Here is a 19,605-nt window from a genome sequence, read left to right as displayed (position 1 = left end):
ATGTGGCTTGCTGGCTTCTGCCTAGGCTCAATCTCAGTCACTGTGGTTGTCTGAAGGAAAATTGTTTCCATAGGCTCATAGGGAGTGGCCCTACTGGGAGGTGTGGCCTTGTTCGAGGAAATATGTCACTGGGGGTGGGCTTTGAGGTTTCAGATGCTCAAGCCAGGGCCAGTATCTCTCTCTCTTCCTGCTGCCTGCTGATCCAGATGTAGAGTTCTCAGCTACCTCTCCAGCACCTTGTCTGCCTGCATGCTGCCATACTTCCCACCATGACAATAATGATCTAAACCTCTGAACTCTGAAGCATGCCTGCCCCAATTAAATATTTTCCTTTATAAGAGTTCCTGTTAGGGTGGGTGGGTGGGGGGCTTGGGGGGAGTGTGCTGGAGAGACGGCTCAGTGATTAAGAGCACTGACTTCTCTTGCAGAGGTATCTGAGTTCAATTCCCAGCAACCACATGGTGGCTCACAACCATCTCTATCGGGATCTGATGCCCTCTTCTGGAGTGTCTGAAGATGGCTACTACTGTATACTTATATACACAAATAATTCTATATTGTCCAATTTAAGGCATGCTCCATAAGATCACAGAACTTACATGTCTCAATTTATTTTTTAGAATTTTTTTTCTAACCAAACATTGGCCATATATGGATATATATATTTCTACTTTGGATTCTGATCCACTGGTTTATATGAGTCCTCAACAAGTCTAAAAATCAAATAGTATATTAATTTTCTTCCTTTTTGTTTTGTTTTGGGGGTTCTTTGTTTTTTTTTTGTTGTTGTTGTTGTTGTTTTCCTCCTCCTCCTCCTCCTCCTCCTCCTCCTCCTCCTTCTCTTTAAGACAGGGTTTCTCTGTGTGGCCCTGGATGTCCTGGAACTTACTCCATAGAACAAGCTAGCCAACAAGTGCCTCTGCCTCTGCCTCTTCCTCTGCCTCCCAAGTGCTAGTACATTAATTTCTCCATTTTTTTTCTAAAAAATTTGATGGCACTGACTTGAATCTGTAGATCCATTTTTGGAAAATCGACATGTTAATAATGAACCCAATCCATTGCATAGATACATATCTGAGCAATGAAGACTACATCCTGTTCCTTTGAAAACCATGGGAAAGTCACAAGATGTACAAAGGGAAGTAGGCACATGGATTTAAGCCACTTTTGTACCAATAGTACCCCCCCACACACACACACACACACCAGGTAGGGATCATCATTTAAGACAATGAGCATCTCAGTAATAACTAATGATGAAAATCAGTAAGAAGACTGTAAGCCCTGACTTCAGATTGGATTCTCTGAGGTGTCTAGGGTTCAGTGCCAGGCAAACTGGAATTGGAGTTGCCATATGGCAACTAGAAACAGGAAGCATAAAGCTGAAGTCAGATCAGGTATATTTTTTTAAAAAATCAACAACAAGAAAATGAAAAACATACTCTGAGCTTTCCAGTGAAACAAAACCAAATGGAATGGTGAATGATAGATAGATAGATAGATAGATAGATAGATAGATAGATAGATAGACAGAGTGACTTTTTATGAAAAACTAGTTCATATGATTACACAGACTGAGATTTGCCAAGGTCCCTAGCCAGTAAACTGAAGGCCTAGGACACCCAAGTATAGTCCCAAACTTCATCCAAAGGCTGAGAACAAAGAGTGTCAATGATGTCAGTTCAGTTGAGTCCAAGTCCAAAGGCAAGGGAAAACTAGCCCTACCCCAGCTCTAAAAGAGTCAGGCAGAGAGAGGAAAGTCTCTTTTACTTGGCCTCTCTCTCTCTCTCTCTCTCTCTCTCTCTCTCTCTCTCTCTCTCTCTCCCTCCCTCCCTCTCTCTCTCTCTCTCTCTCTCTCTCTCTCTCTTTCAGATCACCAGTGTTTGGATGAAGTCCATACACTCTGGAGAGGGAAATCTACTTCCCTGGGAAACCTTTGTCAAATGTTAGTATCATCCAGAAATGTTTCACAAATACATCCAAAGCAACAGTTAATCATTATTCTGGCACCCATGACCCAGTCAAGTTGGCATATAAAATTAGACATCATTTCAAATAATTTTTTGCATATTAGTTTCTGGACTGACGGGTGCTTATGTAGGACAATAGAGGCATCAAGATTCATATAAGAAGGTTGGGAAGATGTACTTGTTACATAACATGAAAACTTGAGATCAAATCTTCACAAGCCACATACAGACCAACATAAAGATGGGCTCAACAGCACCTGTCTGTTAATTCCAGTGCTTCTAGCAAGAGATAAGATACGGGCACAGAAGATTCTCTGGAAGCTCCTCAGCCAACTAGCCTAGCATATGCAGCAACAAACAACAAAAGAAGATTAGTGTTAACACTTAAGATTGTTCTTTGATCTCCAGTGTGTCCTAGAATGTGTGTATCCACAATTACACCCACAAACAAGCACATACATCACACACACACACACACACACACGCAAATATTTGACATTTTTATTCAAAAATATTAATACAAAAGAAGTCAGCTGGCAAAGACTGGAACTCCCTTTATACCTGGGCTACCTGTAACAAAACAGAGCATGTGCTTTCTAGAAAATTCCTGTGATCTCTGCGTGAGGGATGAAAGGGATCCTAGGTAAACAATGTACACATGATCAGTAGTCTTGGCCACAGGCTTTGGAGCCATGGGCCTACCCCAGATCTCTAATCCATTTCCATCTTCAGAAATGCCCCTCCTTTTGTTCTTAATAAACTTATCTCTATTTCTATCACCACCCATGTGTTGCTCATCCAATTCTTTGTTTTGGGACACAAGAACCTAGAAATGTCAACAAGTACCCTCTGGGTTCTGGACCACACCTGGTTTTGGGGGCTAAATAGATTCACAAACTGATCTAAGTGGAAAAAGAGGGAAAGAAAGGGGATGTTTACTAGAATTTCATCTTTTTTTTTAAATCAAATGTTTTCAAAATACAATATATTTTGATCATGTTTTTCCCCTCCCTCAGCTCCTCCCACATCCTCCCCACCTCTTTATTCACCCAGTATCATGCTCTATCTCTCTCAAAGGGAAAAAAAATAGTACAAAAACAAACAAACAAACAAAAAGAGAATAAAACATGAAAGGAAAGAAGGAAGGAAGGAAGGAAGGAAGGAAGGAAGGAAGGAAGGAAGGAAGAAAACAAAAAGCCCACTCCTTCCTCCAAAAGGAGTTCATTTTGTGTTGGCCACTTCTTTATTTTCTTAATTGACAGGTAAGTTGCATGAAGTTGCCATCTACCGTGGTATGTTGCCCACACTGGCCATGATTTTAATGACTCAGCTTCCCAAATGCTGGGGCTTAAAGGTATGTGCCTCCATGCATGGCTTCTCAGGCCTCCTTTTCATTGTGACCACAATCTGAGCAGTGTCCCAGCTAGCACATGCCTGAAGCTCCTAACGACATTAATTACTTTTTATAAATACCATTTAGCTCACAGCTTCAGAGGGCCAGTCTTTGGTGACTTGGCTCTGAGTTCCTGGGCCTGCCTGTGGCAGGAGAGCTATAGAAGCTGTTCATGTCATGGTGGACAGAAGCAGAGAGAAGGGGCCTGGGATAAAATACTGCAAGGATCTATGCCCAGTGACCTTTATCCTTCAGGCTGACTCTACCTCCCAAACTTTCCCCTGGCCTCCCAGAAACAGCACAAGCCGGGAACAAACTGTTCACAATACCAGTCTGTGGCAAACACTTCACATTCAAACCACAACCAAATCAGCAATTAAGGGGCTATTTTGTATTTTAATTTGTTTGGGGAATTTTTAAAGAACCACTTATTGGGATGGTGGATTTGCAGATATTATAACAGGTATAACTGGGGGAAAAAAAAAGCAAACAAGGGAGCACTAAGTGAAAAACAAGTCAATTTCTAAAAATGTACATTTTAACATGCAAATGAATTCCAGAAATTTCTAAACACCAGACTATGCTAGGATACATTGCACTAGCGGCCACCGGGGGCACTCTTCATAGAGCCTCTGGAAAGTACTGTATAAATAAATGTGGAAGGGCCTCCAGGATGTCCACTTTGAGAACCTTTTGTCTAAACATTTAAGCTGCTTTGCTGAAGTAAGAGACAAGAGAAAACAGCAAGCTAAATCCTCCCACCCAACCTTAGTCTGGAGCTGCCACACATGCTTGCTTTCCCAGACACACTGCATGCCAGTTACCTATACGGACAGGCTCCAGAGCCATAGGACTAGGGGGTAGGGAAGGGAAAATGAGGAACTGCTAATGCATATGCGACTTCATGTGGGATGGTGACAAAATTTTGAAATTAGAGGTGGTGGTTGCACAGCTCTTTGAATATACCAAAACTAATGGACTGCATATTTGTAGAGGGTAAATTTTGTAAGATGGCAGAAAGTGAGAAGCTTTCAAACATCCCAAGTCTTTTTGTCCCAAGAAACTGGAGGCTTAAGAAGAAACAAGAACTTGACCTTCAACGTTGCCATCGAGGCTCAAGTGAAGAGGACACACTGCCAGCTATATATACTATTCTGGGGGTGAGAGGAGTCTGTCCTAGAGATAGAAATATGAGCCGCCTGCCTATGGAAGGTAAAGATGAGTGTGGTGGTTTGAATGCAAACATCCCTCATAAGCTCACATGTATGAATACTCGGTCCCCAGTTGAGAATCATGTTCAGGGAAGTCTTGTAAAAGGAAGTGTGTCATTGAGAGCAGACTTTAAAGTTTCAAAGTCATGGGCTATTTCCAACTCACTCTGTTTCATGCTTGGAATTTGAGTTATAAGTCCTAGATAGCTCTCAGTGTCCAGTTCCAGCCACCATGTCTGCTGCCTGTTGCCATAATGTCCCCACCATTAGGGGTCCTAACTCTGTAGAACTATGACCTCAAATAAGATCTTCAGTAAGTGGACAGCGATGTGGCATTTTTGTCACCGCAACAGAGAAGTAACTAATACCATGAGACAGCAAGAAATCACCAAGGCAGTGAGCGGAGAGAAGGGAAGGTTGTGCTGAAGTTTATTGCTTATGGATTATACAGGTCCAGGCAGACAAGGAAACGGCCTCCTGATGTCTTAGGGTTTCACTGCTGTGAAGACAACGGCAGGACCACGGCAGCTCTTATAAAGGACATTTAATTGGGGCTGGCTTACTGTTTCAGAGGTTCAGCCCATTATCATCATGGCAGGAAGCATGGCAGTATGCGGGCAGAAGTGGTGCTAGAGAAGGAGTCCGGTCCGACATCTTGATCCAGAGGCAGCCAGGAGGTGACCGTCTCTTCCACATAGAGTAGAGCTTGAACATGAGACCCCAAAGCCTCCCCTGACAGTGACATACTTCCTCCAACGAGGACACACCTATTTCAACAAGGACACACCTTCTAACAGTGTCACTCCCCGTGAGCCAAGCATTCAAACAAATGAGTTTACAGGGGCCAAAGCTATTTAGACCACTGCACCTGAAATAAACCTCATGCAGTGCTGGTAACTTGTCAGGCTTCCTTGAGGAGAAACTAGAACAGAGACCGTGATGGACATGACCACACCTTGACCAGACTGCTTAATTATGCATAGATCTGGATATTTAACCCTAAATGTCATGTCTGGACTCAAAGGATGGCTTTCAATAACGATCTTTTTCCCTCTTTCCAATGTAGCCCTATTGAGTAACTCTCAATCCCTCCCTCCGTCTCTGTCTCTCTCTCACACATTTTTGGTTTTTTATCATTTCACTATTTATTTGGCTTTTTAAGCTGGCTTATTAAAGGTGGGTGATCAGACTGGATGTGGTGGTACACACTTTTAATCCCAACAAACAGGAGGCAGAGGCAGGAGGATCTCAGGGAGTTTGAACCCACCCTAATCTACATAGGACTGTTGTAAACAAAGGGAATTCTCTAGGCAAAATAGAGAGACTACAAACACCCGAGTTACACTCATCTACACAATAAGGTGTCCAAGCTATAGTTAAATACGATGTGTGGAAAATGCATCATCATCAACATTTTTGGTTCTATTAGGATACAAAGGTTGATTTAGTCACTTATGAAAAAGCACACTTTATGACATCATCTGAGCACTCCTTTCAGAGTGTTGGGGTGTTATTAACAAAATGACATTTCAGCTTCTGGAAAAACCCTCATCGAGGAGGTAACTAAGAGGTAGATTTCTGGAGGTCTATAAGAAACGTATCTGGGTTCCTTTGGGGAATCAAATGAATATCTATGAATGTGAAAACAACCGAGAACCCTGGCCCAGTGAGAGGATGGGTTGTCCCATCCCAAACACTATCACGTTCTCTACATGGCTGGGCTGCTTGCTCTTTTTTTCTGTGACTGAGCACCAGGATGGAGGCACGTTCACGAGCACATAGCTGTGGCGGGTGGGGTACCTCCTGGTATGGACACCAGTTTCAGAAGGGGAAGGAAACAGAAGGCATGTATTTCCTCTGTGGAGAAACTGAGTCCGACGACTTGCAACAGCATGGGGTTTGTCAGCGGCACCTAGAAAGCTGATCAGTGGGGAGGAACAGGGGTCGGGGGAGGATGGGTAAAGTTCAAGTAGGAAGAGAGAAGGGAGGAAGGACAGGGTAAGAAGATTCCTGGTTGGAAGAGGAAGTCGTGAAACTCACAGGAAGGTACCTAGACAGCAAGGGTACCAGGAGGCAGAGTGAAAAGCAAGAAAGGCCTTGTTCTGGAAAAGAGGTGGCAAGTCCCAGGGTTCCTCTAAATCTTCTTCACACCTTTGCAACAGAATTCCTGTTTCACACTTGGGTAGAGACCTTCAGCCTCACAGGTCAGGGCCCAGTTTACCTGCTCCTGCCCATTCATAATAACTTGGTGGTGGAAGGGTGTTTTCCATTCTCCAATCAGCTAGTTGCTGGAACGTGTCGGTCTTGTCATGAGAATTCTTACTTTTGGGCAAGTCTTTAAAGTGTATTCTCAATTTTACAAATGTAATCAATATGCTCTGAATTTATAAATACATTCTACAATATAAGGATGGGTGCTTCTTGGAAGGAAAGAAAGACATGCACCATTCTGATCAGGAAAAAACTGTAAATATTCCTATATGGCTAACATCACTTATGATACTTGGCACTACGGAATAAATGCTTCTTTTAGACACACAGCAAATCTAATAATAATCTGTCACTTCAAATACTTTTTAAAGATTTATTTATTTTATGTGTGTGTGTGTGTGTGTGTGTGTGTGTGTGTGTTTGTGTTAGGTTCCCACAGAGCCATAAGGCATTGGATATCTTGGAATTACTGCTGAGTCAACTTATGTGGGTGCTGGGAACTGAACCCAGGTCTCCTGCAAGAACACCAAGTGCTCTTAACCACTGAGCCAGCTCTCCAGCCTCTCAAATACAGGTACCTTTCATCCTTCTAGAAATAAAATCAAGAGATACCTCTTAAGCCAGATATGGTCTATATGCTTGTAATCACAATACTCACTTGGGAGGGTAAAAGAGAAGTATCAAGTGAGCTGAAGAGAGCCTGGGCTACTGAGGAAGACCCTATCTTAAAAAGAGAAAAGGAAGGGGGGGGAAGCAATACTACATGAATGTTATCTTGGTTATTTGAGATAATCAAACAACCCAGACACTTTCAAAAACAGTCAGATAAATTCATGGGCAAAGAAAAGTTATTCCAGCTATCTGGACAGTCAAAATGGTGTCACAGAGGTCCATCCTAAGACAGGATCTCTGCTCAGAACTGCCCATCCCAAAGTGTCAAGAGATTGTCACTCATCTTTTAAAAAGGCAAATGGAGATTAAAGATTTATGAAATGCAACTCCCCTTCAGTGTTAAAAGTCAAATTTATTACAATAGCAAGTGTCATGATTAAAAATGCCAGTTAAGTGATCAAGTATCTAAATAATTTTTCTAATGTAAATACTAGAAATGACAACTCTAACAATTCTATATATACACAGAATATTAAAAACATAATGTCATGCATAAGGCCAAAATATAACATTGCACACTGTCCTCTGTCCCTTCACCTGCTGGCCCCAATGTCATACCAGTCCTGGCCCGGATGCTGATTCCTCGGACCACAAGCCTCAAGGGAGAGCGCTCTGAACACTCATTAGCTAGCAGCATCAATGCTTAAACACCGCTGATGGCATCCTCATTGGGTGGCTGTAGTTCTCACTTCCTTTCCCGATAGGCTCCAGATAAAAAAGATGAACTAGAAAAACTGCTTATAAGAACCAACATGATGTGGATCCCTGTGTTTCCTGTGGAGGTGACATCAAGTTCAATACAAAGGACAAAAAGTGCACCAATGTGTAACTTCAATGACTCCCTCCCCTCTGCTCACTCTTGACTCATACCCTTCAGAGGACCCTCCACCAAGAGCAAACAGGAGTGCTGAGTGGGAGATGGGAGGCACTGTAGAGGGACAGGGCAGCACAAGCTCTTGAAGGGGCATTTCCAAGAACTGTCTAACCTGCCCTCCACTTAAAGAGGGACCATTTCCAGCCCAGTTTCCCTCCCTGCACCCCAGAGGGGCTTTTTGGTTATTTTGTAACTTATTCTGAGCAATCAGTCTTGACTTTTAGATGATGTTAGGACTTACCTGTTCCTGCCTAAGAACAGGTCGCCCAAATTGGAGGAACAACACTTGAACATGTTAGAAACACCTAAAGTCTGAACTCAGTCCTAACATGGGGCAGGTGATTATTTTTTTCTGCACATGAGCATGTAGCACCCAGAGAGGGCAAGTGGCTGGGCCACAGAGAAGACAGGGGAGCTGTGATGTTTGTGCCTCTCCAACAAATCTTCTTACATGTCAATCTGCATGTGCCAAGTGTCCAATCTCATCAAAGGTACGCAGTCTGATCCTGCATCCCCAATAGGCCCCTAGTAGATGCTGATGCTTTGTGTAGATGAGGCTTCCTCTGAGATGAGTCTAAGGGTAGAGGGAGGGCGCCACCTACGTGTGGGCTGCAGGAGACCTGCCCCAGTGTCTCCCAAGCATATCCCTGGGCAAAAGGTTTAGACCCCCTGGATAAGTGAGCGGCTGTCTTCAAGGCCATAGTAACAGGCTTTCTGGAAACCAGAAGATAAAAATTATTCACTTTGAGTCAATGGAGTGACCTGTCTGCCAGGAATAAAACTCATCTTTTGTTTACAACATCTTCCCTAAGATGATCATGATATAAAGGTATAAAAAAAACTCAGCATATTCAAATCTGTAACCCATGTGCACACATATACGTACAATACAAATTCTAAGACTCAATGCTTTCCATGAGGAGGAGCTACCACTGTTCCCAGCTGAAATCATCGCCTCTTCCAAAGACGAGGAAGAAGCCTTGAATTGTGAGGAAAATGACAGCGTTGCCGGCCAGCACAAGACCACAGGCTCCCCACTTGATCTGAAACACAAGAGAAGGGTTAAGTCCTCTTCATGTTGTATTCTTTGTGAAATCTCGTATTCTTCTGCATCAGACACCCCTACTGAAGCATGACACAAGGTTGCTAAGGGGCTAAGTAATGTCATGAACTTCCCAGTCATGTTTAATTGATTCCACAAGGCTTGTTAATGAAGTCTAATATCATCCTTAATATCACCCCTAGGAGACTCATCTCTACTTGTTTTTAGTTTACAGTAACTGCCTCAAGAAAAACCACATGTAGCAAGATTATCAATGATCCAACATTAGGTGCAGTTAGTTCCACAGGCATCAACCTCTTTCACAAAGAACAGAAAATGGAAAATTATGAATCTGTTTGCTTCTTTTCTAGGCAGAGCACACTTTACACAATAATCCACAGCTGGGCAGATGGTTTTATGGAGGCCTAGCTGGGGATGAGAGTGCCCTCTAGTGGACATTCTTTCTTTTTTGCTTCACATTCAAGCTTCTCCAACCACTACCACGAGGCTGAAAATAGGAAGACTTAAAACAAAACCTAAGGCTAACCTTTCTGCTTCATGACACTGTTCTTTATGCCATGCACTGAATTTTCACACTCGTGTGCCATCCCAACAGCATTCCCTACTTTAATGAGAATCCTCCTTGGCTTCAGAGGCCCTCAGCCAGCAGCAGCTGGCCTTCCTCTCCTGGTCCTCCTACGGCACTCTTACCAGTTTCCCTCCTCATATGTGTATTCTTTAGCATACATCCTCATCAGGCCACCATCTCGTTCTCTGAGTGCTGACAGTATAGAGCTTTTATTCTTGGTATTTCATAAACAGCAGATGTCCCTGAGATAGTTTAATATTGAACGAAGAAACAAAATTATACATTTCTGATGGCCAATGTGGTTGGCAGGATAAAAACAAAAAGCAGGCAAGTCACAGGACATCAAGAATCGGAATAAATTATGGCACAATCTTAGTTTGCCAGTCAAAAACCAAAACCAAAACCAAAATAAAACAAAAGTCCGCACTGGGTGTGGCAATGTCATTCACTGGATATCCCTCAGGACATCCAGAGTTCCTGAGAAGTCAGTTCCTGGCTGCACTTTGATATGCCCTTCATTTTGTGATTGGGAAAGCCTTTGTACTAACTGACTCTATGAAGTGCCCCATGGTTTAAGAGGCAGGAATATAAGAATGACTAAAGAGAATAGTTTAATAAAGAAAACGCAAGACATCATATGCTTTGACTAAAAGTTGTAAGAGAAACTAGGAAAGCATTCTGAAGCTATGATGGAGACTCTGATCAACAGGAGAGAGAAACTAAAGCTACAGCCGGCTCCAAGGAGGGCTGAAGCAACGAAAATAAACTCAAGGCCTCAGGTACAGGCCTTGGAAACAAACCCTGACCAGAGAAAAACAACAGAAAACAGAACTCACCACATCCACGCGAGCAAGAATAACAGGAAGTCCAAAGGCAGAGACAACAATCCCCGTGGTGAAGAAATACGCCAGTTCCCGGCAGGCACTGCTGCTCGCGTCCGAGTCATATGTGACCCTTTTGGCAATGAAGTAGGGGATGGGGGAGATGACGTAGAAAATCAAGACGAACAGGGGCCAGTAAACGCTGTCGTCAGTGGAACCCGGTCGAAACCCAGAAGGAAAGTTACATCTTAATTCAGAGGCACACTGTTGTTTCAACATCACTATTTCAAATGGCTAAGTAAAAACATTAATCAATTGTGAATATTAAAACATGATGATATTTCCACCAGGCACAGATAAAGTTAGAAAATTGTTCCTTACTCACTAATACATATGCAGCCTATATTAAGTTTAAGAAACAACTATTCAGTGTATGATTGAGAAACAACTGTTTTATATGTTAGAGATCTGTAGGTTTTTATAGTCCAGGGGAATGAACCAAGGACTTTGTACATGCTAAGCAAGCACTCTACCTTTGAGCTGCATCACTGGCCCTGATGAGCAACTCTAAGGACAGGATCGTAAAATGCCACCTCTGCTTTCCCTACAGAACACAGTACAGTGGCTTACATGAGCTAGTGTCACAAAGATCTTTTGAGTGCATGTACGCATGAACACTTCCAAAGATTATAGAAGAGCCACAGATGAGCTTCTTATCTGCTACCTTGTGTTTCCTCCTCTATCCACTCTGGACTACCTCACCCTCATTCTCTGAACCTACAGCCACCTCAGTCTTCTCCCTACACACTCTGGTCTCAAGCCTGCCTTGGGCTCTTCTCACTGCTATGCAGTCTAAGCTGGGGGATCCCTTCCTGAAGGTGACCCCAGCTGATCCTGGCCTACAGCACTCCTCTCTAGCTTTCTGCACAGCATCACCTGATAGCCTTATGATCGTTACAACAGAGACACGATTTGTCTTAGTTAATCTCCATTTACCCCAGAGCCTAGAATGGGAGATTCCATTTGCACTTGATGAAAAGGTAGAGAAAAAAAGAGATTTTAGTGTGGAAGGAATGAAAAACGTACATTTGCTCACTAGATGCACCCAACCCCACCTGTATTACAGTAGATTACAAATATAATCTAACACAAAGCAAAACAACCTGCCGTTGCTAAGAATTCCCACTGAATTTCCAACTGGGTTCTCCCTATAAGTACTTTCAAAATAATGTTTCACTCTTGTTGCCTTCAGTTAGACACCCATTAAAGAAAATAACCCACCAACCAGTCACTATCATAAACACACGGAACAATAACAGACACACCATCAGCAAACTGTAATCATGCAGATCCACCCACACAGCAAGCAGCCCTGAGCAGGCTGGGGTGAAGCCACAGATGTAGGAAGTCCATCAGGGTGATAACCAGGAAGCAGAAGGCAGTGTCCTTCAGGCAAGCTGACTCTGGATACAAACAAGAAATATGGGCTCTTCATTTGAAACTCATTTGAAAGTGAAGAGATTCCAGAAATATACTCCAGAAATCAGCAGAAAGTACTGTTGCAAGAGCCACTAGGTGATGTCAGGACAAAGCCAGAGAGGAAGCGAAGGGACCTAACTGTCACCTGATGACGTCTCTCAGCACAGAGCCCTGCACTCTTCCTAGAATACTGTGGCAGCTTTCTGAGGCACAGTCTAGAAGACGCCTCCCCCTCCCCATGTAGATTAAGCCTCGGTGTAGTCCTTCATTTACAAAATTTAAACATTAAACATAGCATTATTTACAAAATGGGAAGGCCAAAGACTGGCAAACTCTTTTTCTGTAAGAGACCAAACAGAAAACACGAGTGGCTGGGCAACTACGGGTCTCTTCAGCTCTACACTCTCTCTGTGGTGCTAAAGCAGTAACGGTGGTCCCAATAAAGCCTTAACCACAGAAGTACAGCAGCTACGCTGGCCAGGCTGCAAACTGCTGATGCAGATGAAAATCCCAAGTTACTGTCAACAAGGGCATAAAATGAGTTTCCTCATGGTGGCAGTAATGTGTGCTGTTCTCATCTTAATGGAGATGGCACATTACAGGGAACTCAAACACCTGGATTCAATTAGTCCCAAAACCACAGTGCCATGGGCAAGAGTCAGAGCCGAGAGCCACAGCCATGCCTGCCATTTACTGCTGTACAATCAGCAAGGTTTCTGATACTCTGGTTTTGGTTTTCAGTCAGGAAGGGGAATAAAATATCCCTAAATGATAATACAGTAAGAGCTGTGAAAACTCAGAACAAATGTTTTTGCTTACATCATGTTTAAACAATTTTCACGATCACTTTTAACTCCACAGTAGATTTGAACTCAGCAACGTTTTCCTGATTAGTTTCTTGCAAGCCTGACACGAGCTAGAGTCATTTGAGAAGAGGGATTCCGACTCGAGAAAATACTTCCATAAATTTGGCTTATAGCAGCAGTCCTCAACCTATGCATATAGGTCATGACCCTTTTGGGGGGTGGAATATCAGATAGCCTGTATATTAGACAGTTATATTACTATTCGTTAAGAGTAGCAAAATGACAGTTATGAAGTGGCAACACAATAATTTTATGATGGGGGGTCGTCATAACATGAGGAACTGTAATCTGTATTAAAAGGTGGCAACATTAGGAAAGTTGAGAACCACTGGCCTCTAGGCTAGCCTATAGGGCATTTTCTTGATTTGTGATTGTTGTAGAAGGTCCAGACCCTCTCTGTGTGGTGCCACCCCAGCAAGTGGTCCCAGGGTGGCAAGCAATGAGAAACAAGCCAATGACTAGAATTCCTCCAGGGCCTCTGTTTCAGTTCCTGCCTCCTCCAGTCCCAGACTTCCCTTCAAAATGAACTACAACTAAAAACTACAAACTGAAATAAACTAAGTTTTTTCACTAAGTTGCCTTTGGTCATGGCGTTTTACCCCAACAAAAGAAAACCTAAGACAGAAGTCACAACAACTGGCTCCAGCTGGTTTTAGTCACACATTTTATTTAGGTCAAGGAGTTCAAGCCACTCACCTGCACAGCTGGTGGGAACTGGTTTGAGTCCTGCTATATCAGTTTATAAAACCTACTGCCATCAATTTTGTTTCATCTATTACAGTGGTCCCTTAGGATTCCCAGACTCCAGTCTCCTACCTAGCCTCACATTTGGGCTAATTCCATTTGTTTTCCTAGCTCCTGTTGTCTGGGACACATGATCTAACCTCCCTCCACAGGGCATACAATGCCCCAAAGAGCTACCTCTAGCTGCTTGATTAATCCTCCTCTAATGGGTTGTCAGATGAAACTGCTGATTATTCCCTATGCCTGTGATTCAGAGAAACTCTCATTTATGCACTAAGTCTTTGCTCGTGAGAAATGCATGTATCCACTCTCTAAGATCCTCCTGACTACAACTGCAAGCTCTCAGGGGAAGAACTCATTCTCACACACGCAGCTGCTCCACATTCAGAATGTAACAACTACTTATTAAATGAATACATCCATTTTTGGGGGGAAAGAGCTTTTTTCTACACAAATACACTTGTGTCTAAAGGGGTTGAATCCCTAACCAGGATTTCACCAACCCCGCACTGCTGTGTGCGCTGCACTGGTCAGGCTCTGAAAGAAACAGGAACAGAGACACAAAAAGCAGTTTCCTTGAGAGCTGGAGAAATGGCTCAATAGGTAAAGCGCTGACTGTGCAAACACAGAAACCTGAGTTCAGTCCCCAGTGCCCGTGTAAAAAGTCCCACACAGGGGTGCATTCCTGAAGCCCCAGTGCTGGGAAGGAAGAGGCAGTGGGATAGAGCTCACTGCCCTATCTAGCCAAAAGAGCAAGCTCCAAGTTCAATTAGACCTTCAGTCTCAAAATAGTAAGGTAAAAAAAAAAAAAAATTAAGGGTAGAGAAGAGACAGAGGAAGGCACATCACCTCCACACGCAACTGCATACATACATGGACACACACATTGTGATTTCTTTTTCAAAACAACTTACCCATAGCCCTCCAAAGCACATCCCAGCATAAGAAAAGTCAGCCCGATTGCCCCACTGAAGGAGAGCGCCACGAGAGCTGTGGAAAACACAAGTACAGGTTAAAGGTTCTTGGTTGGGGTGACAGGTCCAGAAACCACTAAGAGGTCCAGAGTTTTGTTTAGGGGATGACAAATGTCATGGGGAATAGAGGGCAGTGATGGCGGCAGCATGACCCTGCAAATATGATAAGGCATTTTACATTTAAGAAGGCTGAGCTTATGGCACAGGAATATATCTCAACCACACATTTTCACTTACAGAGGTACAAGGGGCTGGCAGATGGCTCAGCAGACGAAGGCACCTGCTGCCAAGCCTTAGGACCTGAGTTCAATCTCCAGGTCTCACAGGGTAGAAGAAGAAAACCATCTCTGGAAGGCTATCTTCTAACTTCCACGGGTAGGGGTGTGCATACCCCCATGCATACATTTTTAATATAAAATATAAGGAGAGTTCACAAATTAAAGCAAATGTAACAACTTACTTATTTCATTAATTGATTTACATCTATCAAATGAATACAACCTATGTACCTTTTAAATCTTCCGACTTGAGATCCTCCTGCCTCCACAGCTCAAAAGCTGGGATAATAGACCATACACTTAGGAAGACATTAGATTTAGATGAGGACGTGGTGGTAAGAGTTCTTTTGATAGAATCAATGTCCTAACATGAGAGAAATAAACGACATTTCTCTTTTGCTCTGTCTCGCCCTTGATTTTGGACTTCCCGGCCTTCAGAACTCAGGATGAAGTCATTTATCCTATCCAGTTTGTGGTTCATCTGGTATAGTAGCCTAAAGTGATTAAGATACCTGCCTCTGTCCACCACTTTAACACCAAAGGTAGGAAGATCTTTTGCCACCCCAGCAGCTTGCCCCTACTACATGGGTTCTCTCTATATTTGCCAGAGGAGGAGAGTCAGCCAAGCTTGCCAACAGCAGTGAAGGGAACTCACAACCGTAGGCAGTTATTCTGATTTCTGAATGCTGACTGCTCTCTTTCCCTGATTATATCCCAAAAGGTCTCCGTGTGCCCAAACCACAATTACTTCAAGTATTGGAAGAGTGCTTCCATGCCTTCCTGGGAAACAATCCCCAACTAGCAGCCACTGTATCTATTCCCTGCACGCACTGGATACTCACATCTGAACATATCTGCCCTTTCCTCTTTGCTATGTGACAGCCCATCGGGTTGTTGACTCTCAGTCACCAAATGGGTTCAGACAGCCATTCTGCAACCACTTGGTTACACAACTTCAGGCAGCTGGACGTCTGTCTCCAAGCCTAGTTTCTTACTTGTAAAATGACAAAGATGGTCCCATTTTATTGGGTTTATGGAAATTAGGTTAGGTAATCTATACACAGTGCTCCGCAAAAGGGGCTCAACCAAGGCTGGCTATGGAAAGTCTCCACTCACCTAGCTATACTATTTGATAAAATGTTATCTGAAAAGCACGGGACACTGGATCATCCAAATTTTCTTCTGAAGATCCCTAATATAATTAGTCACTGACTAATTAAGATTTTTGTTGTTGTTGTTGTTGCTTTCTCTTACTTAAGAGATTTAGGGACTGACTCTGTCACCAAATGGGTTCAGATGTTTAATAGAAAGATACTAATATCCCTCCCAAGAAACCTGGTGAATGTCAGGAAATGACGAAAGAATTTCTATATTAGTTTGTATCTCTTCCTCTTAATATTTAATTGGTATTTTTAGTGGACAAATACTTACCAGTTCAGAAGTTGCCTGGCCTTTCCCTTGTAGCCCTGACCCTTCTCTGTATCTGACTACCTACGACATTCCCTCTTCCAGCTGTGAACCTATAGCATGCGGACCACAGGACCACAGACCTACTTTTTTCTGTTCCCAAACTGTCTCTCAAATTTCATAACCTTATTTCTGCTTGTTGCCTTCAAGCCGTGTGTGTGTGTGTTCTTGTGTGTGTGTTTAGAAATTGTATTCCTGCCTACCCCTTCTCTTTTTAAACTGAGTATATGAGTATATGAACAATAGGAGTGTATATTGCTACATCACATGTAAACAGGACAATCTTATGAACTCAGTATTCTTCCACCTTCCCATAGGCTCCCGGGATTGAATTGAGATCACTGGGCTTGCATGCAAGCCTTTACCTGCCAAGCCATCTTGCCAGCACGTTGCCATTTCTTAATTACAGTAGGAGTTAACCAACAATTCAAGTCCATCTCTTTTTGCTTCACACATGACTGCTGAAAAGCTGAGTTCAACTCAAAGTTCCCAGAACAAGGGCCAAGCCATATCCAAGGCTCTAGCCCACAATAGATCCTAAGAACTCCACTTCTAATCTGGACTACTGTGCCGCAGAGCCAAAGCCAACAAGGACCTCAAATCCAACATGTAAAATAACCTCCTGCTCCTACTCCACCCCCACCCTCCCAAACACATGCTTCATCTTCCCTTGAAGACCAATCTTAGAGGGCCGAAACCACAGCTATACTCTATAGCAAATCAAAATAGCTCATTTTACCAAGGCTTCATTCAAAACTACTGTCTTCTCTTGAACTCTGTGCAGGGTGGCCAGTATGCTCGCTGTCTGCTGCCAAACTGAGGTCTTCCAGTCCTTCGTCCACATATACGATTAGGTACTTGTGTGTGTTACCCACCGAAAACTTGTTCACAGCCTGCATGCTGTCACGAGAGGCTCACTACAATCTGACCCCTAACTGCTCCAGCTTCAATCCTTCCTACTCTGCCTCCACGAGCCCATGAAAATGAAAAGAACAAGATGTGTTCTGTCATGGCCTCTGCCCCAGTCATATGAATATATTCTGCTCTCAATCCAACCCTTACAGAGTCCTATAAATTCATCGTAACTATTGCCTCTTCTATTATGCCATAGAGTGGTCATTCATTATTAGCTTCACAATGAACTCCTACAATCTAGGTAACTCTCAGTTCTGGAGGCTAGACTTCTGAAATTAAGGTGTCTCTGAAGTCTGCAGAGAACAACGTCCTTGCCTAATGCCCAGTGCTGCTAGTGTCTATACTACTGCCTGGCTTGCAGCTACACCACTCCAATTTCTGTTACTTTAAAAAAATTACGTATTTAGGTTTAACTATCTATTTATAGCCATGCACCATACTGCATGTGCTAAGCGTGTGGTCAACTGCACCAGTTGGTTCTCTCCCTCTCCCATGTAGGTCCCAGGGATCAAACTCAGGTCTTAAGGCTCAGCAGCAAGTGCCTCTCTACCAAGCCATCTTGGGGCCCTCTGCTTCTGTCTTTATAGTGTGCTTCTCCCCTCTTATCTGAAAGACATCATGCAAGGCAACCTTAGGTTGGTAACATCTGCTACTTGCAAATAAGGTCACAGCCTTATTTGGCAGCAGGGAGTTACAACTTAAAACATATCTTTTGGAGGAACATGATTCACTCCACTATATTACCTCTATGTTCTCAACTGTCTCAGAGCACGCATCATTTACTTACACAGCAATATAATTATTTGTGGCAATCAACTCAGTCCAAACTTCTCAGTTATCTTTTATCCCAAGTCTCCAGCATAGTCTCTCAATAGCAGGTGAGTTATCTGCAAAGTTTTACTTGGATGTGTTCTCGTCTACTTCATAGCCTGTGTTCCTTTTCACTACATAAGCACATAAATTACTGTTGCTATTTTATACTATCTGTCCAGAACGGCACACCTGTAGTAGTGAGACACAATTTTTCATGCATTCTACGCTGTCTTCAAATGGATATATCATACAGTGGACACTGCCCAAGTAAACCAGGTTTACTTGGCTGATACCAAATAGAAAAGTGCCCCCCCCACAAATGGTCAGCTATGTCTGTTACTAGCTGTTCACACGGATAAATGTATAGTGCACGCACATGAGTATACATTGTATCCATCTCACATCTTATACACTTTGTTGGTGAATGCAAAGGTCTTTGTGGATAGTTTTCAAGGAAGGAAGTCCAACACAGAGACAAGTTAGTCTACTCTGTGCGGATGGCCAGAAATCCAAATACCAGGAAGCCTTCCAGTAACTTTGTCCCCACCCAACGCCCATGGCTCTGCATTCACACAGATCAGGGTGATATACTCTGGGAACCCCCTTTTATCACCATTCAAGAACACAAACAGCACATGCTGCTTTGTTCACAGACCAGTAAACACTCAAGAAAGTCTTGTTAAAAATCCCATCTAATTGCAGCCTCAAGGTTGCGTCGAATAGAGTATTTCTGGTTACTTTCCAAACTGCCAGACGCCTGAAATTAATTCTGCCCAGCGAGAAAATCGTAAAGGAACAACAGGACCAAGTTTCCAACACACACCCTGAACACAAAGGCTCCTCTGTAAGCCACAGGAAACTGCGGCGGGACAGGAAGGTGAGGATGTGGGACCCTGATGTGACCTACGGAGAACGGAAAAGCCCAGGGGACCACTGTGGAACGTACAGCCCAAGAGGGAAGCCTCCGCCTGGGAACTGATGGGCGTGGGCGCGAGCGTTTACAGGCTCAGCGAAACACCTCTGTCGCGCAGCGGGGAGGCCGCGGTCTGCAGGAGCTCGCACACCCGAACACTGGCTGCCGGCCACGCAGCCTGGAGCAGGAGCGACCCCACCCACTAGCCGCGGGCGAGGGTCGCAGTGTACCTTTAACGCCCGCCATGTCTCTGGAGCTGGGGCTGTCGCTGCTTCCGGCTTTCTCCAAAAGCCGCCCACACCCAGACTAGCCAGGGCGGGCGCGCGAATCCAAAGCCCGGCCCGCCCCCTGACGGCATTAATTCCGTACCCAA

General features: G+C 43.7%; 1 protein-coding gene across 1 annotated transcript; it reads right to left on the bottom strand.

Annotated features, from left to right (window-relative positions):
- Positions 1-7,789: 7,789 nt before the first annotated feature.
- On the bottom strand, positions 7,790-19,605 carry Leprot. The gene is made up of 5 exons (XM_031377959.1): positions 19,463-19,605; positions 14,787-14,862; positions 10,799-10,985; positions 9,218-9,374; positions 7,790-8,231 (listed from the first exon to the last, which is right to left on the bottom strand). Exons 1-4 carry the CDS (start codon positions 19,476-19,478, stop codon positions 9,258-9,260), a joined length of 396 nt encoding a protein of 131 aa, XP_031233819.1. The 5' UTR covers positions 19,479-19,605; the 3' UTR covers positions 7,790-8,231; positions 9,218-9,257.

Source organism: Mastomys coucha, unplaced genomic scaffold (assembly GCF_008632895.1).
Source record: "Mastomys coucha isolate ucsf_1 unplaced genomic scaffold, UCSF_Mcou_1 pScaffold18, whole genome shotgun sequence".
Classification (NCBI taxonomy): domain Eukaryota; kingdom Metazoa; phylum Chordata; class Mammalia; order Rodentia; family Muridae; genus Mastomys; species Mastomys coucha.
The sequence above is the reverse complement of the archived record's forward strand: the minus strand, read 5'-3'. Positions and strand labels throughout refer to the sequence as shown.